A 25309-nucleotide genomic window follows, 5' to 3' on the forward strand; every position below is an offset into this window, starting at 1 on the left:
CAAACAGATCAATATCTGGGATGCCAAATCGTGTGGTTATTTCGTTAAAAACTGCACGATTCAACATCCATTCTGTGTTGTCATTAAATATCCGTGACCTGGCATCTGCCACCATGTTGTATCTACCTGGTAGATAGACAGCTGTGACCCAAATATCCCTCTCGATACACCAGTGCCAGATAAGATTTGACAATCTGTCACAAGATACAGATTTAACACCACCCATGTGATTGACATACGCCACCGCTGTAGTGTTATCAATCTGAATCTGAACATGCACATGTTGCATGTTCCTGCAAAAAGCCTTGAGCCCATAATGTGCCCCCAACAATTCTAGGTAATTGATTCCATGTTGTTGAAGAATTATGGACTCCTGCTCATTCCATCTACCCCCGCAGCTGGTGACAGTTGCTTCCCATCCTAAACCGCTTGCATTGGTTTATAAGATCATCGATGGGGTTTCCAGCAAGATTTCTCTTGAGCTATGACATATGTTTGTCATCCACTATTGTAATTCATCAATGGCCTCAGCTGGCAATCGCATTGGTTTGCCGTATTGACCAGCGTGGGATCTGAGTGCTCGTTCCTTTTCTCCTTGTAAATTTTGATAATGCAAAAGTCCGTAACGTACTGCTGGAAAAGCAGCTACTAATTTGCCAATCACACTCGCTGTCTGCCTGATAGATGGCTTATATTTGACTATAAGGTCATTGCAGGCTTTAATAAGATCTAGTTGTTTGCCCCTGGGCAACATCACTAACATATGAACTGTGTTCATTGTGAACCCCAGGTAATCAATAATCTTGGTAGGTATCAATTTTGATTTAACTGGATGGATGAGGAAACCAAGTCTCTCAAACATGGTTTTAGTTACTGTGCCTGATGATTCTGCCAATTCTTTGGTGACCCCAAATATAAAAATGTTATCCAAATACGCCATGACTATGTGATTCTGATATCGTAATAGACCCAGAATAGATTTCAGTAGTTTTGTGAATAGTCTGGGGGCTGAAGTCAGCCCATTGGCAGTGCCTTGTATTGCCATGACTGACCCATACAGTTAAACTTTAAATATCTCCTGTGCTCTTTGTGAATAGACAACAACTAGTATACGTCTTTAAGGTCGATGCATGCCATATAACCATTTTTGGCAACCAACTGTATTGCTGTGCCAAAATTATCAATTTTGAAATGTTTATATTGCACATATATATTGAGTTCCGTAAGATCTAGAATGATACGGTACCCTTCATCTTTTTTCTCTTTTGAGAAAATATTGGATATGAAATGGTGAGGTTCTGTATGTACATTCAATTTTTTGTCAGATAATGTTTGAATTTCTTCTTGTATATCCATAGTTTCTTGTTGAGAGAAAACATATGTGCGATTAAGTGAATGTTGTGTGGGTGGTAATGAATCCAAATTGAACTCAATTTTGAACCCTTGTATACTGTGCAGTATAAACGGATCCGTTGTGACCTAACACCATTTATTCAAGAAGTATTCAACCTTCCTCCCACTGGTACTTGAGGCCTGTCTAAGGTGTTCCTCAAGGAACTAGGTTGACTTACCTCCGATGTTACTGGTGGTATGGCGCTGGTTTCCGCTCGCGAGGCTTGGAGAGTTGAGCTGGTGGTTGCCCTTTCCTCATTCTCGCTGTGGGCCGGCTGGGGCCTGCCCCTAAAAAACTCCTTGATGCTTGTTGTGTCGGTCTTCCACTTGTGCTGGGCCCCCTGGGCGTGTATCGCCTGGAGCTGTAAGGGTGCATCCTTTGCGATGGACCCTTTTGCGTGATCTGACCTTTGGTTATGAGGAAGACAGTCTTTGCCTCGTCGTCCTTGACAGATCTTCGCCAAATAAATAGTTGGCCGGCTGGACGTTGCTGGCCTTACATAGCACAGCAAAGTTTGAGTTAATTGACATTCTTATTGCGTTTTTGCGCAGACAATTAACCTCAAAATGGGCATTACACAATAACGCCATGGTATCTTGGTCTCTATCGCTGAGAAGTCCTCCATTTACTCCTCCTGCGAATGACGTGATGCCAGAAGCCACTAATTTTAGGACTTTTTGGAGTTTCATCTCCTGTGTCCTGACTGCTGGTCCAATCTGTCCCCAAATGGCGTGGTTCACAGCTTGAACGTTGAGGGAAGCACAGTTTGCAGGTGGGGGGTACCTGTTCATGGTTTCCTCCATGGCCAGTTCTTTTAACTGGTGGGATGACAAGTAATTTATATCACTAGCCAGGTCTTCATCCAGGGGTGCACCCAATGGTGTTGTTATAGCGAACCTGGATGACTGAAGCGGCACTTCCTCTCTGCGTCCCTGGGAATGCTCCCCCACTGTGCTCCCATATTCTGAGTCAGGATACCGTTGTCCCGATGTGCTTCCCCCTTATCCGGGGAAGACATATTGCTGCCCCATGTAAGAGGCTGTTGGCACGGACTCCTATGGAGACCCGTGCTGATACTGCTCCCTCCTATGGAGCTGATCATTATGGAGCAACTTCTCCATAAGTTGCTCCATGTGGGAGAGTCGTCCACGGACGCTTCCCATAGATGGAGGGTATCCCTCCTCCCCCGACTCATCTGAGTCAACGGGTCTGGCAGACTTATGTGTGGCTTTGCGTCCCGCCGGGACCGCCATAGTGCTCTCCTCCCGCGCCATGTCTGCTCCTGCCGGCTCTGCTGCCGGCGGTAATGTCAGCAAAAGAGACAGTCGCCCGCTACCCTGATTACCGTGGTCTTTGGTAGCCGACTTCCCCGCAGACCGTCTCTTTACTTTCGACATCTCGGGTCACTCCTGAAAATACAATTATTTTCACAACCCGCAAAAGACCGCAGATTAGTTTAAAAAACGTACCTGCCGCTTTTTAAACCTAACTGCTGGGAGGCCGCAACGCCCCTGCCAGTTGGTCGTTGCGCGTAGCTTTCAGACGTAATGACGCGCACACAGACGGACGGCCCTTCTTCACGTAGTCACTCACGTGACTCCGAAGTAAAATAGGTGCAGGAGTAGGCCATTCGGCCCTTCGCGCCTGCACCGCCATTCAATATGATCATGGCTGATCATCCAACACAGTATCCTGTACCTGCCTTCTCTCCATATCCCCTAATCCCTTTAGCCACAAGGGCCACGTCTAACTCAAATTAAAAAATGGAGTTGCACATTCATGGGCATAGATTGAGTAGAGCAGGGGACTGTGCGCACTGCCCTGAGGTGCTCCTGTGCTGATGGTTGTGGATGCTCAAGTGTTGTTGCCAATTCGTAATGATTGTAGTCTGCTGAAGAGACACAGTTCCTTGAGCTTGATAGATAGCAAGTTTGGAGGCTCTGATGGTGTTGAAGGCGAGCTGAACAGATGACGTTTCAGGTCTGAACCCTTCTTCAGATTATTAGACTCACTTTGTAGAAGGGTCCAGACCCAGAACGATGCCTGTCCCCTCCCGCCCCACATACTGCCTGACCCACTGAGACAGAGAGTGGTGAATCTCTGGAACTCTCTGCCACAGAAGGTAGTTGAGGCCAGTTCATTGGCTATATTTAAGAGGGAGTTAGATGTGGCCCTTGTGGCTAAAGGGATCAGGGGGTATGGAGAGAAGGCAGGTACAGGATACTGAGTTGGATGATCAGCCATGATCATATTGAATGGCGGTGCATGCTCGAAGGGCCGAATGGCCTACTCCTGCACCTATTTTCTATGTTTCTATCCTCCAGCGGTTTGTGTTTTGCTCAATGCTTAGATTTAGTTTTGAATGATTTCTCATCGTTACACTTCATTCTCCATCAAGAATAGATATATTTCCAAGCACCATTAAATTTTAGAAAACGCACATAGCCTTGGAGCAGATTTACATTTGGATGCAAATGTGATCTGTTATTTGTAATAGAAGGCTTTTTAAATTACAAAAATACTGGAAAAAATCATGGTGCAGTCCAAAATTGTATAATTGTCCATTTTTGAGGAAGCACATCATATTAGAGTGTGAGCAGTTAATGCAGAGAGGTAGCATCTTATATGTTTGTTTGCAGAACTTTTTAATGAGATTTTTGCAAATTATATATATGAGGCAGTAGCACATTTGAATTTTGATTGTGTTCTTTCATTCGGGATGGTATATTAATGGGACAAGTCTGCAGTTCATTCTATAAATGTAATATAAAAATCTTCATTTGTATTTCTCAGAAATCTATCACGAAAAAATCATACAGTAGCAATAGACTGAATGATTATTCCACATGGGATTGTTATTGTCCCCTGAAAAATAACGATGGCTCTAATTCAGCAAAACATCCCTGGGATGTTTCATTTCTTTTTGATTGGGTTCATGATTGTCACCTGAAAACTTACTTTAAAGTTTGATACAAAAACTTAATGAAATAGAAGCTGGAAAAGCCGACCTGGCCCCTTGAGCTCTCCCACCATTCAATCAGGATAAAAGTAGGTACCTTAAGAAAGGTGATGAGGAGGAATTTCCTTAGTCAGATGGTGGTGAATCTGTGGAATTCATTATCACAGACGGCTGTGGAGGCCAAGTCAATTGATATATTTAAGCCGGAGATTGACAGGTTCTTGATTAGTGCGGGTGTCAGGAGTTATGGGGAGAAGGCAGGAGAATGGGGCTTGAGAGGGAAAGATAGACCAGCCATGAATGAATGGCGGAGTAGACTTGATGGGCCAAATGGCCTAATTCTGCTATGGGAGGTTAGTTAAGCAATGATGGTTAATCTGCTCCCAGGCCTTATTGCTTCATCTGAGTCAGTTTGCAGAGCCCGCTTCCTTAAGCTTCCTACAGTTTGATTGGGATGATGGTGTTAAACACCGAGCTGAACAACAGCCTGTCGTACGTGTTCATATTGTCCAAGTGGTCCAGTAAAGGGTGGAGAGCCAGCGAGATCACTTATTGATCTCCTCTTTAAATGCCTCCAATGACCTCGCTTCACTGTAGCTTGAAAGTACACCAACAGACTCAGGAACAGCTTCTTCCCCTCTGTTATCAGACTTCTGAACGGTCCTTCCATAAGCTAGGGTACTGTCCGATTCACCTCTACCCAATTGCGGACATTGGACTTTGTCTCTGGAACTGATGCGCTACAATGCTGGGAACTATATTTTGCATTCTGTATCTTCCCCTTTGCTCCACCTATTATACTTGAGTTTGAATAGTCTGTATCTATGGATGGTATTATCTGATTAGTGTAGGAAGGAACTTTTCATAGAAACATAGAAAATAGGTGAGGAGGAGGCCATTCGGCCCTTCGAGCCAGCACCGCCATTCATTGTGATCATGGCTGATCGTCCCCAATCAGTACCCCGTTCCTGCCTTCTCCCCATATCCCTTGATTCCACTAGCCCCTAGAGCTCTATCTAACTCTCTCTTAAATCCATCCAGTGATTTGGCCTCCACTGCCCTCTGTGGCAGGGAATCCCATAAATTCACAATTCACAACTTTAGATGCTGGTTTAAACAAAATCCCTGAGGTAAATATATCTGATCAGATTTGATAACATGCAAAACAAAGCTTTTCACTGTACATTGGTACATGCAATAATAATAAATCTAAACATACATATTTAATATCAAGGAATTTTTTTTTTCCAGGTCGATCGACAATAATGAAGATACCGAGTAGAATTTTCTCAGTTCCACGATTTCTGAAGATTTTGCAGTCCCTTCACTTACCAACAAGACCTGCAGGTGGAAATGTGAAGCAAGTCAGGAGTAAGTCCTCAGATCCAGTAGCTCATGCAAGGCACACTGACGCAGTTGAACTCTTGGGGAAATTCTACCCTTGTGATGACCACACGAATGTTACACCAAAGATTTTGTCCAAAGTGGGGAAAAGCCTACAGAACCAAAGGAACCACCCTTTGTGGCTGCTGAAAGAACGCATTAAGGATCATTTCTATACATGTTACCTGAGTCGCCACAGGAACCCGCTCTTCTCCATGTACGACAATCTCTCCCCCGTGGTCACCACCGAGCAGAACTTTGACAGTTTGCTTATACCGCCAGATCATGCAAGTAGGAGGAAAGGCGATAACTTTTACCTGAATCAAAGTCACATGCTCAGGGCTCATACCTCTGCTCACCAACGAGATCTTATTCGTGCAGGTCTCAATGCCTTCCTGGTATTTGGAGATGTCTATCGACGAGATGAAATTGACAAAAGCCACTATCCGGTCTTCCACCAGTTGGAAGGAGTCAGACTGTTTACCAAGCATGAGGTGAGAGCGGGCATTATTCTTCAATTGTCTCTCAAAACTTCTGTTTGCTGCACTTTTCTGTCTTGTCTCGTATGAATGAATAAAGGGGCTCGTAGCTTGAAGCAGATTTCAATTTAAATGGCAGAGAATTGTGGCCGCAGCCCAGACCATCACACAAACCAACCTCCCTTTCATTGACTCAATTTACACTTCACGCTGCCACGGCAAGGCCAGCAGCATCATCAAGGACCAGTCTCATCCCGGTCACTCCCTCTTCCCACCTCTCCCATCGTGAAAATACACACTTCCAGATTCAGGGACAGTTTCTTCCCAGCTGTTATCTGGCAACTAGAGAGCAGTCCTGACCTACCATCTACCTCATTGGGAACCCTCAGACTATCTTGAATCGGACTTGACGGGACTTTGTATTACACAAAATGTCATTCCCTTTATCCTGTATCTGTACACTGTGGATGGCTCGATTGTAATCTTGTACAGTCTTTCCTCTGACTGGTTAGCACGCAACAAAAAAGCTTTTCACTGTACCTCGGTACACGAGACAATAAACTCAACTAAACTAAGTTTTCTTTCCCCCTTTGTTCAGGAAGTTATTGGGACTCTATTCCCTGGAGCTCTGGATAATGAAGCTTATCTTATAGAGGTGTATAAAATCATGAGAGGAATAGATCAAGTGAATGCACAGTCTTTTACATAGAGTAGTGGAATCAAGAGGACATAGGTTTAAGAGTCAAGAGTGTTTAATTGTCATGTGTCCCAGATAGGACAATGAAATTCTTGCTTGCTGCAGCACAACAGAATATGTAAACATAATACATAACGGGAGAAAATAAAGTTTAGTGTATATATAAACATGCACAAATGCTCAATAAATAAACAAATATAGTGTAATAATAATAATAGCCTGTTGTAGTTCAGAGCTTATTTGTTGTTGTGTTTAAGGTGAGAGGAGAAAGATATAAGAGGAACAAAGGACAACTTTTTCCACGCAGGGTGGTGGGTATATGGTACATGAGAGCTGCCAGAGGATTGGATCAGGTACTATAACAACATATGTAAGCCCTTTGGATAGATATATGGATAGGATAGGTTTAGAGGGATATGTGCCAAAGAAAGGCAGGTGGGACCAATGAAATGGGGCATGTTGGTCGGCATGGGCATTATGCCAAAGAACCTGTTTCCATGCTGTATGATTCTATAACTCTTAGTTAATGATTCTTACTTAGTTGCTTAATCCAGCACTCAAATACACCTGGACCATTTCCGACATCTCCCTACCGTTTCTAGACCTCACCATCTCCACCGCAGGTGACAGACTACTGGTCGACATCTACTATAAACACACTGACTCCCATGGTTATCTGGACTACACTTCTTCCCACCCTGCTTCCTGTAAGGACTCCATCCCCTACTGCCAATTCCTCCGTCTACGCCACGTCTGTACCCAGGATGAGGTGTTGCAAACCAGGGCATCAGAGATGTCCTCATTCTTTAGTGAACGGGGGTTCCCCTCTTCTACTGTAGATGAGGCTCTGACTAGGGTCTCTTCTATACCCCATGACTCTGCTCTCACTCCGCATCCCCCCACTCGTAACAAGGGCAGAGTCCCCCTTGTCATAGAAACATAGAAAATAGGCGCAGGAGGAGGCCATTCGGCCCTTCGAGCCAACACCGCCATTCATTGTGATCATGGTCCCCAATCAATAACCCGTGCCTGCCTTCTCCCCATATCCCTTGATTCCACCCAGCCCCTAGAGCTCTATCTAACTCTCTCTTAAATCCATCCAGTGATTTGGCCTCCACTGCCCTCTGTAGCAGAGAATTCCACAAATTCACAACTCTCTGGGTGAAAACGTTTTTTCTCACCTCAGTCTTAAATGTCCTCCCCTTTATTCTAAGATTGTGGCCCCTGGTTCTGGACTCGCCCAACATTGGGAACATTTTTCCTGCATCTAGCTTGTCCAGTCCTTTTATAATTTTATATGTTTCTAAAAATTCCCCCCTCAATTCCCTCATTTTATATGTTTTTATAAGATCCCCTCACCTTCCACCCTACCCGCCGTCACATACCACAAATAATCCTCCGACATTTTCACCACCTCCAACGGGATCCCACCACTGGCTACATCTTCCCATCTCCTCCCCTTTCGGCTTTCCGCAGAGACCGTTTCCTCCGTAACTCCCTGGTCAATTTGGCCCTTCCCACCCAAACCACCGCCTCTCCTGGCACTTGCCCTTGCAACCGCAGGAAATGCTACACTTGTCGCTTTATCTCCCTTCTCGACACCGTCTAAGGACCAAAACAGTCTTTCCAGGTGCGGCAGAGGTTCACCTGCACCTCCTCCAACCTCATCATCCGCTGCTCTAGGTGTCAGCTGCTCTACAACGGTGAGACCAAGCGTAGGCTTAGCGATCGCTTCGCCCAACACCTCCGCTCGGTGCGCAATAACCAACCTGATCTCCCGGTGGCTCAGCACTTCAACACCCCCTCCCATTCCGAATCCGACCTTTCTGTCCTGGGCCTCCTCCATGGGCAAAATTGGAGGAGCAGCACCTCATATTTTGCTTGCGTAGTTTACACCCCAGCGGTATGAACATTGACTTCTCCAATTTCAGGTAGTCCCTGCTTTCTCTTTCTTCCCACTCCCTCTCAGCCCACTGTCTCCGCCTCTTCCTTTCTTCTTCCCACACCCCCCCGCCCCCCCCCCCCCCCCCTCCCCCCCCTCCCCCCCGCCCCTCAACGCCCCCCCCACCCCCCCCCACCCCCACATCAGTCTGAAGAAGGGTCTCGACCAGAAACGTTGCCTATTTCCTTCGTTCCATTGGTGCTGCCTCACCCGCTGAATTTCTCCAGTATATTTTTGTCTGCCTTTCTTAGTTGGTGATAAATTGTCAACTAATCATAGATACATCATACTACAATCAGTCTTAAGAAGGATTCCAACCCAAAATGTCATCCATCCATGTCCTTCAGAAATGCTGCCTGAATCGCAGAATTACTCCAGCATTTTGTGTTCTGTGCAAGATTCCAGCAACTTGAGTTCCTGACATCTATATATTTGAAGCATATATATATTGTATGTTCCCATTTTTCTCTGAATTGTACCAGAGTTCTCTAGTTTGATACTTGTTATCAACTGTATCACATGGTGATGAGGAATGGTTCGATATCATCTGTGATTGACATTGACATTGACTATTGCCAGAAACTGGGGAGTAAAACATGAAACAACGCAGATTCAGATTCAGATTCAGATTCAACTTTAATTGTCATTGTCAGTGTACAGTACAGAGACAACAAAATGCATTTAGCATCTCCCTGGAAGAGCGACATAGCATATGATTTCACAGGTTTTCTCTCATGTTCTCTCTGGGGCGTAGAAGACTGAGATAAGACCTAAGAGGTTTATATAATTATTAGGCATAGGGCAGCGCACAGTGGCGCAGCGGTAGAGTTGCTGCCTTACAGCACTTTCAGCGCCAGAGACCCGGGTTCGATCCCAACCACGGGTGCTGTCTATACAGAGTTTGTATGTTCTCCCCGTGACCTGCATGGGTTTTCTCCGAGATTTTTGCTTTGTTCCCACACTCCAAAGACGTACAGGTTTGTAGGTTAATTGGATTTCTATGAATATAAATTGTCCCTAGTGTGTGTAGGATATTGTTAGTGCGCGGGGATTGCTGGTCGGCACGGACTCGGTGGGCCGAAGGGCCTGTTCCCGCGTTATATCTCTAAACTGAAAAAAAAAAGACTGGGTAGACAGAACCATTTGCAAGTTTTTTTTTACACTGAGAGTAGTGGGTGCATGGAACGCGCTCCCAGGGGTGTTGGTGGAGGCAGATAAGATTGTGGCCTTTAAGAAACCTTTATATAGGCACATAGATATGCAGGGAGAGGAGATTAGTTTATCCTTGCGTCAGGTACAGAGAGTGGTGAATCTGTGGAATTCTCTGCCACAGAATGTAGTTGAGGCCAATTCATTGGCTATATTTAAGAGGGAGTTAGATGTGGCCCTTGTGGCTAAAGGGATCAGGGGGTATGGAGAAAAAGCAGGTACAGGATACTGAGTTGGATGATCAGCCATGATCATATTGAATGGCGGTGCAGGCTCGAAGGGCCGAATGGCCTACTCCTGCACCTATTTTCTATGTTTCTATGTTTCTATGTACCGCACAGACATTGTGGGCCGAAAGGTTCTGAGCTGTACTTGTTCCTGGAGTTTCTGTCCTGTACTGCTTTATGTTCAGATGAATATCAACAGCTAAACCTTCCTCAAAACGTTCCTTCACAAAACTCTGACTGCGAAAGCAATTTGGTAATATGGGACGTGGAACCCTGAGTGCTGGAGTAACTCAGCGGGTCAGGCAGCATCTGTGGAGAACATGGATAGGTGACGTTTCACAGAGTGCTGGAGTAACTCAGCGGGTCAGGCAGCATCTGCGGAGAACATGGATAGGTGACGTTTCACAGAGTGCTGGAGTAACTCAGCGGGTCAGGTAGCATCTCTGGAGAACATGGAAAGATGACGTTTGAGTTTGGGACCCTTTTTCAGACTGATGGACTGGGGGGGCGGTGAAAGCTGGAAAAGAGGTGGGCGCGGGACAAAGCCTGGTGAGTGATGTGGCTGGGGGGGGGGAGGGCAGATTGGCAGATGGGTGTAAGTGAGAAAGGCGAGAGGTGAAAAAGAGACAAAGAGCGTCAAATAAGGAGAGAAGAGGAGTGAAATGTGAAGCCAGAGGGAGGGATATTGGTGGAAGGGGACAAGATAGTGGGAGAAAAGGGTGCACATCAGGGTTGGGGGCACAGGAATGAGTAGGGAATGTGAAGGGCTCTTCATTGCTGGAGGAGCCTTTTTCAGATGAGATGATAAAGTCGGGCACTTACTGTGCCCTCCTAATTTTGATGAATATTGACAGGTAAGAAACTTAATACATGACAATATTTCAAAAAGGAACACAGAGATCTTGGTTTCAAGCCATTTGCTTACATCGAGCTACAGAGTAATAGGCCTTCTGCTCAATTGCTGATATTTGGATTCTGCAGTTCATGCATTTGTTGAAGTTTCCTGTGTAACAGTGATTTTAGTCTGAAGAAATTAATTGCCTGAACTCGTTTCAGATGATTAATAGTTAATAAGGATATAATTTTGTACAGTGGGCGGCACAGTTGCTCAGCTGGTAGAGCCGCTACTTCGATTTTGACCTTGGGTGCTTTCTGTGTGTGGAGTTTGCACGTTCTCCCTGTGACAGCGTGGGTCTGCTCCGGGTGCTCCAGTTTCCTCCCACGTCCCAACTACGTGTGGGTTTGTGGAATAATTGGCTCTGTTAATTTCCCCTGGTTTGCAGGGAAGATAGATACAGAAACCTGGAGTAACTCAGCGGGACAGGCAGCATCTCTGGAGAGAAGGAACGGGTGACGTTTCGGGTCGAGACCCTTCTGTAGGGAGTGGATGAGAAAGTAGGATAACATAGAACTGGTGTGAACGGGTGATTGATGGTCAGCAGGGCCTTGATAGGCCGTTGCCTGTTTCCATGCAGTATCTGTAAACTAGAACTACAGCGGTTTATACTTCAGCCATTAAAACATAAGGAACATTTGGTAGGAACGTTGTGAACTTTGTAAACTTTTCCACTAGCAACAAGAGACTATTTGAAGCATACTGGACTAGAAACAAAGAAACATAGAAATATAGGTGCAGGAGTAGGCCATTCGGCCCTTCGATCAGCAATATGGTCATGACTGATCATCTAAAATCATTACCCCGTTCTTGCTTGTTCCCCAAATCCCTTGAATCCTTTAGCCCTAAGAGCTAAATCTAACTCTCTTGAAAACATCCAGTGAATTGGCCTCCACTGCCTTCTGTGGCAGAGAATTCCATAGATTCACAATGAAAACGTTTTTCCTCATCTCAGTCCCAAATGGCCTACCGCTTATTCTTAAACTGTGACCCCCCTGATTAAAGTCAAAGTCAAAGTAGCCTTTATTGTTATTCAGCCCTTTGGTTCTGAACGAGATTTTGTTGCCTTGCAGTCATACATATAATAAAAATGACAAAAACACACAATAAACACAAATTTTACATCCACCACAGTGAGTTCACCAGGCACCTCCTCACTGTGATGGAAGGCAAAAATCTTAAAGTCCTTGTCTCTTCCCTCCTTGTTCTCCCTCTGCTCCGAGGCGATCCACGATTATGGACTACCCCAACATTGGGAACATTTTTCCTGCATCAAGCCTGTCCAATCCTTTAAGAATTTTATATGTTTCTATAAGATCCCCTCTCATCTTTCTAAATTCCAGTGAATACAATCCCAGTCAACCCATTCTTTCATCATATATCAGTCCCGCCAACCAGGGAATTAACCCGGTGAACCTAAGCTGCACTCCCTCAAAAGCAATAATATCCTTGCTCAAATTAGGAGACAAAAATTGCACACAATACTCCAGGCGTGATCTCAAGAGGGCCCTGTACAACTGTAGTAGGACCTCCTTGCTCCTAAACTCAAATCCTCTTGTAATGAAAGCCAACATGCCATTAGCTTTCTTCACTGCCTGCTGTACCTGCATGCTTACTTTCAGTGACTGATATACAAGCACACCCAGGTCTCGTTGCACCTCTCCTTTTCCTAATCTTTTGTCTAAATCATTAATATATATTGTAAATAACAGGGGTCCCAGCACCGAGCCTTGCGGCACCCCACTAGTCACTGCCTGCCATTCTGAAAAGGACCTGTTAATTCCTACTCTTTGCTTCCTGTCTGCCAACCAGTTCTCTATCCATGTCAAGACCCTACCCTCAATACCATGTGCTCTAATTTTGCACACTAATCTCTTGTGTGGGATCTTGTCAAAGGCTTTTTGAAAGTCCAGATACACCACATCCACTGGCTCTCCCTTATCCATTCTACTTGTTACATCTTCAAAAAACGGCAGAAGATTAGTCATGCATGATTTCCCCTTCATAAATCCATGCTGACTTTGACCGATCCTGTTACTGCTTTCCAAATGCGCTGCTATAACATCTTTAACAATCGACTCCAGCATCTTCCCCACTACCGATGTAAGGCTAACTGGTCTATAATTCCTCGTTTTCTCTCTACCTGCTTTCTTAAAAAGTGTGGTTACATTGAATACCTTCCAATCCACAGGAACTGATCCAGAGTCGAGAGAACATTGGAAAATGATCACCAATGCATCCACAATTTCAAGGGCCACCTCCTTGAGTACTCTGGGATGCAGACCATCAGGCCTTGGGAATTTATCTGCCTTCAGTCCCTACACAACACCATTTCCTGTCTAATGTGGATTCCCTTCAGTTCCTCCGTCCCACGAGATCCTCGGTCCCTGAGTATTTTTGGGAGATTGTTTGTGAAGACAGAACCAAAGTACTTGTTTAACTGTTCTGCCATTTCTTTGTTTCCCATTATAAATTCACCTGTCTCTGATTGTAAGGGACCTGTCCCTGAGATTATATAGTCGACTATAGACTATATACATGGGGGACCACATTGAAACGTACCGAATAGTGAAAGGCCTGGATGGAATGGATGTGGAGAGGGTATTTCCAATAGTGGAGCGTCTAGGAGCAGAGGCCATAGCCTTAAGAGTAAAAGGACGTACCTTTAGAATGGAGATGAGGAATTTCTTTAGTCAGAGGGTTGTGAATCTGTGGAATTCATTGCCACAGTCGATTGGCGAGGCCATGTCATTGTGTATTTTTAAAGCGTAGATTGATAGATTCTCGATTGGTATGGGTGTCATAGGTTATGGGGAGGATGGCAGGAGAAAGGGTTTGAGGGGGAAAAATAGATCAGGCATAATTAAGGAGTAGACTTGATGGGCCGAATGGCCTAATTCCTCTCCTACAGCTTATGAAGGTTGCCTCATGGGAATTAAGGAGACAGACAATTTTCTCAGCATTTATATTATAATTATACGCTGAGTAATTGAATATTAAATAATCTGAGAAGCAGACCATGCAGACTGTCTCCTCACTTAATTGCAGAAATGTGAAAATATGCAGGGGGTTTTTTCTCATCAAATAATTGTTAGGGGGTATTTTTTGTTGCAGAGATCAATGTACAAGAGGTGAATTTAAAAATAAGTCATTCGGTATCATTCCAAAATCAAGCTGAATTGTTGCATCAATGTAGACATCCTTGACATGATTGTTTCAAAGGCCTGGAGTTTGTTGCTTTTGGTGCTATCTCTGTGGACAATATTTGCCAGCTGAATCACAGAGTAATAAAGTCGTGAAGTGCGGAAACAGGCCCTTCGGCCCAACTGGTCCATGCTGACCAAGCTGCCACTAAACTAGTTTAGTTTATCATTGTCAGGTGTACCGGGGTACAATGAAATACTTCTGTTTGCATGCTATCCAATCATAGAAAATACTATATATGAATACAGTCAAGCTATCCACAGTACACAGATAAAGGATACAACAATTAATGCAGGATATAACATTGAAGTCTGATAAAGTCCAATTAAAGATAGTTCAGAGGTCTTAAATGAGGTTGATGGGAGGTCAGGACCGCACTCTCGCTGATGCGAGCACCGATCAGTTACCTGATAACAACTGGGATCAATCTCCCTGAATCTCGAGGTGTACGTTTTCAAACTTGCCCAATGGGAGAGGGGAGAAGAGGGAGTGACCGGGGTTAGACTGATCCTTGCTTATGCTAGTGGCCTTGCCGAGGCAGTGGTGAATCTGTAGAAGCCCTTTCCACCCCCTCCTTCCTTGCCTCCCCCCGCCTATTCAAGTTTCCACAATGACCCAATTAATTTAGTCCAAAAATACTCACCGTCATCTTTATTTTTCCAAATTAATTTTGCGAGGTCCTCTCAGGGAAGTATCTCCAACCTCTGCTTCTCTGCACATTTTTGTTCTGATGGTGGAAAATCAATTGTTATTGCTTGATCTCTCAGTAACTAAATTCCTTCTTCATGCAATCCTTTTCTAAAGCCCTTCTACCTCATTCACTTCCTTCTGTGTTTCTAATTATGTAAAAATAGCCAAAGTGCAAGTTTCCTTTTGTGAATATAACGCAAAGTACTGGAGTAACTCTGCGGGTCAGGCAGCATCTCTGGAGAACATAGATAGGTGACGTTTCACAGAGTGCTGGAGTAACTCAGTGGGTCAGGCAGCATCTGTGGAAAACATGGACAGGTGACATTTCCCAAAGTGTTGGAGTAACTACGCAGGTCAAGCAGCATCTCTGGAGGACATAGATGGGCGATATTTTAGGTTGGGGCCCTTCTTCCGACCCAAACTGTAACCTATCCATGTCCTCCAGAGATGCTTATGCTGCCTGACGGTTACTGTAGCACTTTGTGTTCTATGCAAGATTCCAATATCTGCGGTTCCTTGTGTATCCTTTGTGTATGCGGGTGCTGGCTCGAAGGGCCGAATGGCCTACTCCAGCACCTATTGTCTATTGTCCTTTGGTGAACAGTTAGCTTCAAATGTCAAGTGGGATAACCAAATGAGTAACTGGTTTATAAATATCAAGAGTTATAAGTGTTTCATTGTCATGTGTTCCGGCAACGGAACAATTGGTTGTTAACTTGCTGCAGCTTTACGTCCATTAATGCAATAAAATAATAAATGAATAAATATACAACAATCAATATATTAATAATCAGTACTAACAGGTAACCATCCCGTAATAGTGCAAATTGGAAGTGCGGAATGTGACCAAGGCAAAGTCCATAATAGACCATGTTTGTTGAGGTTGGCTTGTGGTTGGTATGGAGCAGTGTTCAGGATTCTGATAATTGCTGGGAAGAAGCTGTTCTTGAACCCCATGGTCACGGTTTTCGGGTTCCTGTACCTTCTTGCCAATTATGGTAGCAGTGAGATGAGAACGTGGCCAGGGTGGTGTTGATCTTTCTTGATTTTGACTGCTTTGTTGAGGCAGTAATGGGGCTGTCCCACTGTACGAGCTAATTCAAGAGCTCTCCCGAGTTGAAAAAAAAACAAACTTGTGGTAAGCACGTAGAATGTACATAGCGGGTATGTCGGAGCTCGGGACGTCTCTTAGCGGCTCGCAACGCTAACGGCACGTACTCGGGAAACGCGGTAAGCTCATGAAGACTCGTGAAGATTTGTTGTAAAATGTCCACGAGTACCTACGAGCAGCCATTACCGTAATTCTCCGAGTTCGAATTAGGGGAAACTCGGGAGAACTCTTGAAAATGCTGCTTGTACAGTGGGACAGCCCCTTTACTCTTGTAGACCCCTTCCGTGGGGGAGGTGAGTACTTGTGGTGGACTGGGCAGTGTCCATATACTTTCTGTTGCCTCCTTTATTTCTGTGCGTTTGACTGACCAGACTAGGCCATGATGTAACCAGTCAGTATACTCTACCATACAACTGTGGAAGTTGGATAGACTATTTGGAGCTATACCAAATCTGTAGATAAAGGTAGATGGGTAGGGGTGATTTCTGTCTGTCTTCAGTCTGAAGAAAGGTTTCGGCCCGAAACATTACCTATTTCCTTCGCTCCATAGATGCTGCTGCACCCGCTGAGTTTCTCCAGCATTTTTGTGTACCTAGGGGTGATTTCTAGTCAGGATCAAACCCGGGTCTCAGGTGCTGTAAGGCAGTAGCTCAACCTCTGCACCACGGTGCCACCCTGATTGCATTGAATTCATGTGTGTGAAAGAACTGCAGATGCTGGATAAAATCGAAGGTAGACACAAAATGCTGGAGTAACTCAGCGGGTGAGGCAGCGTCTATGGAGAGATGGAATGGGTGACGTTTTGGGCCTGTTTGTGTGTGTCACGTCAACTAACCAAAGAGTCTTTGCTTACTCTCAGCTGTTCGCTAATGTGCAACATGGAGAAGAGCTTCATCTCTTTGCTGTTCGCTAATGTGCAACATGGAGAAGAGCTTCATCTCTTTGAGAAGGGGTACCGCACATCCTGCAAGCAAGAGAGCCACACGTTAGAAGCCGTCAAACTACTTGAGTTTGATTTGAAACAGACCCTGAACAAAGTCGTGACACATCTCTTTGGAAAAGGTATGTACAGTGCGATAACATGGATGGGACCAGATTTCAATCCTCGCAGTGCCTCTTCATTTCTGGCATGTTCACATGGCGCATTTTGACAAAGCTTACCACTTTATAACAAGAGGAGTTGAGTATAGGAGCAAAGAGGTCCTTCTGCAGTTGTATAGGGCCCTAGTGAGACCACACCTGGAGTATTGTGTGCAGTTTTGGTCCCCTAATTTGAGGAAGAACATTCTTGCTATTGAGGGAGTGCAGCGTAGGTTTACAAGGTTAATTCCCGGGATGGCGGGACTGCCATATGCTGAGAGAATGGAGCGGCTGGGCTTGTACACTCTGGAGTTTTGAAGGATGAGAGGAGATCTTACTGAAACATATAAGATTATTAAGGATTTGGACACGTTAGAGGCAGGAAACATGTTCCCGATGTTGGGGGAGTCCAGAACCAAGGGCCACAGATTAAGAATAAGGGGTTTATTCAGCCATTTAGAACGGAGACGAGGAAACACTTTTTCTCACAGAGAGTTGTGAGTCTGGAATTCTCTGCCTCAGAGGGCGGTGGAGGCCGGTTTCTGGATACTTTCAAGAGAGAGCTAGATAGGGCTCTTAAAGATAGCGGAGTCAGGGGATATGTGAAGAAGGCAGGAATGGGGAACTGATTGGGGATGATCAGCCATGAAGGGCTCAAAGGGCCGAATGGCCTACTCCTGCACCTATTGTCTATTGTCTGATCCCCTCCTTCTAAACTCCAGAATATACCCCAGAAAAGGTTCTGACTTTTAAGATCTTGAAAACGCACACGTCCAGATTCAGGGACAGTTTCTTCCCTGCGCCTTCTAGGTTAGTACCTGTGATGGACACGGCAATGTCAGCGTCTACCACTCGATAATCTCCTTTGTTCCTGGGCGTTCGAGTTGCTGAACCAGGCTGTGATGCAACCGGTGAGTGTGCTCTCTCAACGAACACCTGTAGAAGTACAAGAGAGCATATGTGGACATACCGAATCTCCTCAATCTTCTAAGGAAATAGAGGCGTTGATGGGATTTCTTTGTAAATCGATTCTCTTTAGTATTAAATTATATTTGTTACTAGACTAAGTGGGACCCGTTGGGTCCCAGCATCACAAGGGAGGGCTGGTCACCAACGCAATATTCCACCTATCCACCAATTCCAATATTGCTCACCAATGGGGGGGGGAGGCTTTCAGTATGGGTGTTGCGGGCCGAACGTACTGGTTTCCAGAGGGCTAGTATAGACATTGTGGGCTGAATGCACTCATGAGCTGGCAGCTAAATGTTGCAACGATTTTAAAAGCCAAGGCAAGGCAAACAATTTGGCTGCAGCCACCCGACAACCAAAATTCATTTTGTAAACACAAACTTTTTATTTGGCTGCAGCCACCCGACAACCAAAATTCATTTTGTAAACACAAACTTTTTAAAAAGAGAAGCAAACAATTGGGCTACGCCACCCGACAACCAAAATTAATTTTGTGAACACAAACGTTTTAAAAGGGCGAGGCAAACAATTGGGCAGCAGCCTCCTAGAGCCGCATCGAGGGGACTCACCATGGAGTAGACGTGCGTTCAGTGTTATTCGCAGCTCAGAGAACCGTGAACCTCTCGCTTCCTGGGTCTTGCAGACACTGAGTGAGGGACTACACTTCCGGGTTTTATAGTCCCTCCCCCCTGCCGCCAGCGGGGGCAGCAGAGAGAATGGGGAATTTAAAAAAAAACATTAATATCTCTCTGATTTTTCATCGATGGAAATGATCCTCTGGTCCCGGAAGGCGGAGGGGGGCTCTGAGCGAGGTGGCCATAAATGACGGCCGTAGGTGGCGGCGTTCTCTCGGAAATCGCAGCACAGTGGGCCAAAAGCGGTCAAGATTAGACTTTTAGTAACATAGATTGCTCAGCCCATCCGTATCACCCTGCCGACTGTGACAACTCTCTTCACTGTCAACTCCACGACTGAATTTAGTGTCATCTGCTGGCTTACTATTCACAACTCTCATAATCAAATCCTAATCATTAACGCATCTAACAAATATAATGGGTTTCCAGTCACAGCGATATACCTCTTCTAACCACCTTCACACTCTGCTTCCTATTACCAAGTCAATTTTGGATCTAATTTTCCAATTTTCCCTGGATTTCATGGCTTCTAGCCTTTTGTACCAGTTTCCGATGTGGCCACACTGATGTTATGTAGACTGCATTAACTGTACTGACCCTCCTCAATACATTTTGTTACCTCATTGAAAAATTCAATTAAATTGATCAGACTCGGTCTCTTCCTGACAAAACCACCTTATCTTTGATTATTTTCTGCCTTTACAAGTGTTGATTAATCCTGCTCTAATTTTCTTTTTCTAATAATTTTCCTACCACGACTATACCTGCCTGACATGCTGACTAACTCCGGCATTGTGTTTTATTGCCCCCTCCCATTGATGTTGGACTCGGGCCAGTAATTACCTGGCGTACCTTGGTGGCTCTTCCACAGGTATTGGCTTATTATTGCCACGTGCACCACGATGCAGTGAAATACTTTGTCTTGCCTGCTCTCCAGCCAGTTCATTCCATACATGAGTACAATAAGTCGCACAATGGAGACAATTAACAGACTGGTTACAGCTACAGAGAAAATGCAGGTGAAAAAATGTTCAGGAGCTACAACTAGGTTTAGTTTTATATTGTCACGTGTACAGTGAAAAACTTTTGTTTGTACGCTATCCAGTCAAAAAGACTATACATGAATACAGTCAAGCCGTCCGCATTGCAAGGATAAAGGGTACAACATTTAGTGCAAAATATAACATTGAATATGACAGGTATATTGGAAGATTAGAATAATAGGAAGCTGTGTGAAAATTGGTTCAGGAGAGATAACAGCAGGGAGGAAACTGTCCTTGAATCTGGTGCTAGAGTCATACAGTGTGGACACAGGCCCTTCAGTCCAACCTGCTCACACCGACCAACATGTCCCATCTCCGCTGCGTGCTATGTGCTTTCAAACTTTTGTACCTCTGCCCCAAGGAAGAGGGGAGAAGGGGGAATGACCGGGTTTGTGAGTAGTCTATGATAATGTTGGCTGCGTCCGATCAAGATGTTAGATTTGCTGTCCAGCAGTCTGGCGGCAGGGTGGCACCGCAATAGAGTTGCTGCCTCACAGCGCCAGAGACCCAGGTTCGATCCTGACTACAGGTGCTGTCTGTGCGGAGTTTGCACGTTCTCTCAGTCACCTCGTGGGTTTTCTCTGGGGGCTCCGATTTCCTTCCACATTCCAAAGACGTGCAGGTTTGTAAATTAATTGGCTTCTGCAAATTGCCCCTATCGTGTAGTATGCAAAACCAGTCTAACATAAAGCTAGTGTACAGGTGCGTTTGATTGTGTACGGTGATGTGTGATTGGCGTGATCTCGGAGTGCCGAACGGCCTGTGTCCATGCTATATCTCCAACTAAACTAAAACTAAACTAAACAGTCATTTGGAAACTCACATATGACCAACTAAAATGTAAAATTTCAGTTAAGCCCCAGCAACCTTCTCCTTTGCCTCCCACACGGGCCTGGGGTGCATCTCATCAGCCCCTGGGCATTAGTCCTGTCAATAAAACATCCTAATTTTTGAAAACAATATGATCTAAAATCTCACCGCCCCCTCCTCCCTCCCCCCTCCCCCCCGCAATGAATTCTCCAATTACTATCTCCCTGATCTTTTGAATGTTGTGATTGTACCTGCCTCAACTACCTCCTCTGGCAGCTCATTCCATATACCAACCACCCTCTGTATGAAAAGTTGTACCTCAGGTTCCTAGTCAATCATTCCCCTCTCACCTTAAACCTCCGACCTCTGGTTTTTGATTTCCCCAATCCTGTGTGAAAAACAGTTGCGCTCACCCTACCTATCATCCCATTGAGTTTTAATACCTCTATAAGATAACCGCTCAGCCTCCTGGACTCAATAAAGTCCTAGCCTGCTTACAACGCAGGTCCTGGCAACAACCTCGTTAATCTTCACTGCACTCTTTCCAGCTTTACGCCATCCTTCCTATAGCAGGGTGACCAAAACTGAACACACAACTCCAAATTCAGTCTGAAGAAGGCTTTTGGCCCGAAACGTCGCCTATTTCCTTCGCTCCATAGATGCTGCTGCACCCGCTGAGTTTCTCCAGCATTTTTGTGTACCTCCAAATTACAATTGACAGACACAAAATGCTGGAGTAACTCAGCGGGACAGGCAGCATCTCTGGAGAGAAGGAATGGGGTTGAGACCCTTCTTCAGACTAGTTAGGGAAAAGGGAAGCGAGAGATATAGACAATGAATATGAGAGATAAATAATAATAATAATGATAATAAACTTTATTACGGACTCAAGGTCCAGACAAGGGGCAACGTTACATAAAAATGCATGAGAAGGACTTTTTTCACACAGAGAGTGGTGAATCTCTGGAACTCTCTGCCACAGAGGGTAGTTGAGGCCAGTTCATTGGCTATATTTAAGAGGGAGTTAGATGTGGCCCTTGTGTCTAAGGGGATCAGGGGGCATGGAGAGAAGGCAGGTACGGGATACTGAGTTGGATGATCAGCCATGATCATATTGAATGGCGGTGCAGGCTCGAAGGGCCGAATGGCCTACTCCTGCACCTAATTTCTATGTTTCTATGTTTCTAAATATCATAAAATACATATAAAATCTTGGTATATCACTTATAAAAACATCATAATTTATATATTTTTTAAAACCAAAAAAACACAATACATAAGTTAAAAATCCAGATTAAAAGAATGATCAATGTCCTACAACGAGACAACGATACCAGTGTCTCCACAGCTGGGATTCGTAGCGTGTAGTGCTAACCCTTATGTTTGACAAGGTCACAATAAGCACATTTTTAGAGTCATTTATCCTGCAAATGAATTTATACATGTGATGTCTTAGGATAGCTTCTAAAGTACTGACTCCTGCAGCCACAAACATATTACTGGCACTACACCATCTATGTTGCCTTAGCAGTGTTCTCATGGCATCATTATATGCCACCTTTAGTCTCTGCATACTTGTCTTTAAATAGTTCGACCACAGGTGCGCAGTGTGGAGTGGTGTGCAGTATGCTCTAAATAGCGACACCTTCACCACAACTGCACACGCACCAAATTTACGCAGGAGGATATTCGCCTGTACATACAGCATGCGTCGTTGCCTATAAATATCTTCATCATCTGTCATTTATTCTGTAATAAAATGCCCTGGATATTTTACCTTATTACAGACACTAAGATTGTCAGACAATTTAAAATCAGGAAATTTTAGATATTTATCCTCTTTAGTTCTACAGATCATAACAGCACTCTTACTAGCATTATATTTAATGTCATGTTCCACACCATACACAGAACATAGAGTAAGGAGCTGCTGGAGACCAGCGCAAGATGGACTAAAGACCACAAGATCATCTGCACACATAATATGGTTCGAAGAACAATGAATGAAAGATATGCAAAAAAGTAACGATGACAAAGGAAACAGGCCATTGTCGGCTGTTTGTTGGGTAAAAACGAGAAGCTGGTGCGACTTGGGTGGGGGAGGGATGGAGAGAGTGGGAATGCAGGGGTTACTTGAAGATAGAGAAAGCAATATTCATACCGAAGATAGACACAAAATGCTGGAGTAACTCAGCAGGACCGGCAGCATCTCTGGAGAGAAGGAATGGGTGACGTTTCAGGTCGAGACTCTTCTTCAGACTGATAATGGGTGACGTTTCTTCCTTCCTACTAAATACTCATACCACTGGGCTGTAAGCTGCCCAAACGAAATATGAAATGCTGCTCCTCCAATTTGGGTTTAGCCTCACTCTGACAATGGGGGAGAGCAAGGACAGAAAGGTCTGTGTAGGAATGAGAAGGAGAATTAAAATGTTTAGCAACCGGGAGACCAGGTTGGTTCAGGCGGGCTGAGCGAAGTTGTTCAGCGAAACAATCGCCCAGTCTACGTTTGGTCTCGCCGATGTATAAGAGTCCACATCTTGAACAACAGATACAGTAGATGTTCAAGATGTGGACTCATATACATGGGCTGTCTTCCCTGCACTGTTTCCAGCTTCATCACAACCTTCAGTTAGGTGACCAAAACTGAACACTGTCATTCCATGTGACATGATTCTTCACACTAAAAATTGACAGTTTGTGCTAATTACTGCAGTTCAAACAGCTTTAGTGATAATAAATTCACAGCATGATGCGCTGTTTCCACCTTTGTATAAAATTATATGCAATTCTTTCGGTGGAGTTCATCATTTTCAAAATGGCAAGTTAATCATGTATCACTTTTGTAAGTGCAACTGAATTATGCTTTAGGAAATATAAAAAACACACAAGGAACAAAAATGCTCAATCTTGAGCAAAAATAAAGTGGCTTCATCTCTTCCATTCACCCATTACCCCAGCAACTCTACCGCTGTGCCACTAGCCGCCCTAATGGGCCTGCCCCACTTAGGCGATTCTTTAGGCGACTGCCAGGGACTAATTTTAATGGAATTCACCTACGACACCTGGCGACAACCGGCGACAACCTACGACAACACCTACGTCAACCTACGACAGCAAAATTTGTCGCCACTGTTGCCGAAAAATCGCCCAAAAAATCGTCTGTGGGACAGGCCCGTAAGTCTGCTGCTTTTACACTGCACGTTACAATAGGAAAACAGCCAACATAATTAAGGACTATTTACACCCCAGTCATTCTCTCTTTTCTCCTCTCCTGTTGGGCAGAAGTAGCAACAACTCGGATGTGTGTACTGTCAAAGTTTGTAAAAAACTGTTAAAGGTAAACCATGGCAATCTTTAATTGATTTGTCAGACGGGAGTGGCAAAGATCCACAATGAGCACAAAGGTTGCTCAGTGCTTTTTGGGCTCCCACTCACAGAACGATGGAGAGTTAGCACAATTATACATTTTTCTTATCAGCAAAACACTCCTACCAAGTCTGAATATGGCATGACTGAAAGATTCTGCAGCCTTTCATAATATAAGAAAGCTGGATCCAAATCAAGTCAAGTCAAATCAAGTCAAGTCAAGTCAAGTTTATTTGTCACATACACATACGAGATGTGCAGTGAAATGAAAGTGGCAATGCTCGCGGACATTTGTGCAAAAGACAAACAACAAAACAACCAAACAAATTATAAACACAATCATCACAAACATATTCTTTTACATAATAAATAATAGAAGGAAAAACGTTCTGTAGAGTTAGTCCCTGGTGTGATAGGCATTTACAGTCCGAATTGCCTCTGGGAAGAAACTCCTTCTCAACCTCTCCGTTCTCACTGCATGGCAACGGAGGCGTTTGCCTGACCGTAGCAGCTGGAACAGTCCGTTGCAGGGGTGGAAGAGGTCTCTCATGATTTTGTTTGCTCTGGAGTTGCACCTCCTGTTGTATAGTTCCTGCAGGGGGGTGAGTGAAGTTCCCATAGTGCGTTCGGCCGAACGCACTACTCTCTGCAGAGCCTTCTTGTCCTTGGCAGAGCAATTCCCAAACCAGATGGTAATGTTCCCGGACAAGATGCTTTCCACCGCCGCTGCGTAGAAGCACTGTAGGATCCTCGGAGACACTCTGAATTTCAATCAAGCTCATCCAATAACAAGTTATTACTTATCTCTGGAGGGTCAGCTATTTTTTTCAATCTTGGCTTTTTTATGGCCTTGAATGAAGCACTTGTTATTACCAAAGACCCTATAGCGGAGCAAGATAGACCACTCCTGCTAAATACATCAATGATTTGGATGAAGGGATTCGAAGTAACATTAGCAAATTTGCAGATGACACAAGCTGGGTGGCAGTGTGAACTGTGAGGATGCTATGAGAATGCAGGGTGACTTGGACAGGTTTGGGGAGTGGGCAGATGCATGGCAGATGAAGTTTAATGCGGGTAAATGTGAGGTTATCCACTTTGGTAGCAAAAACAGGAAGGCAGATTATTATCTAAATGGCGTCAACTTGGGAAAAGGGGAAGTACAACGGGATCTGGGGGTTTTTGTACATCAGTCGATAAAAGTAAGCATGCAG

General features: G+C 44.7%; 1 protein-coding gene across 1 annotated transcript in view; it reads left to right on the plus strand.

The window, feature by feature from the left end:
- Window positions 1-25309, plus strand: part of fars2 (phenylalanyl-tRNA synthetase 2, mitochondrial) — a 363050-nt gene that overhangs the window by 113407 nt on the left and 224334 nt on the right. Inside the window, exons 4-5 of the mRNA XM_055653812.1 lie at window positions 5604-6229; window positions 17077-17251. Coding sequence (XP_055509787.1) covers window positions 5618-6229; window positions 17077-17251 — 787 coding nt within the window. The 5' untranslated portion in view covers window positions 5604-5617. The remainder of the gene's footprint in view (window positions 1-5603; window positions 6230-17076; window positions 17252-25309) is intronic.

Source organism: Leucoraja erinacea, chromosome 2 (genome assembly GCF_028641065.1).
Source record: "Leucoraja erinacea ecotype New England chromosome 2, Leri_hhj_1, whole genome shotgun sequence".
In the NCBI taxonomy this organism is placed as follows: Eukaryota; Metazoa; Chordata; class Chondrichthyes; order Rajiformes; family Rajidae; genus Leucoraja; species Leucoraja erinaceus.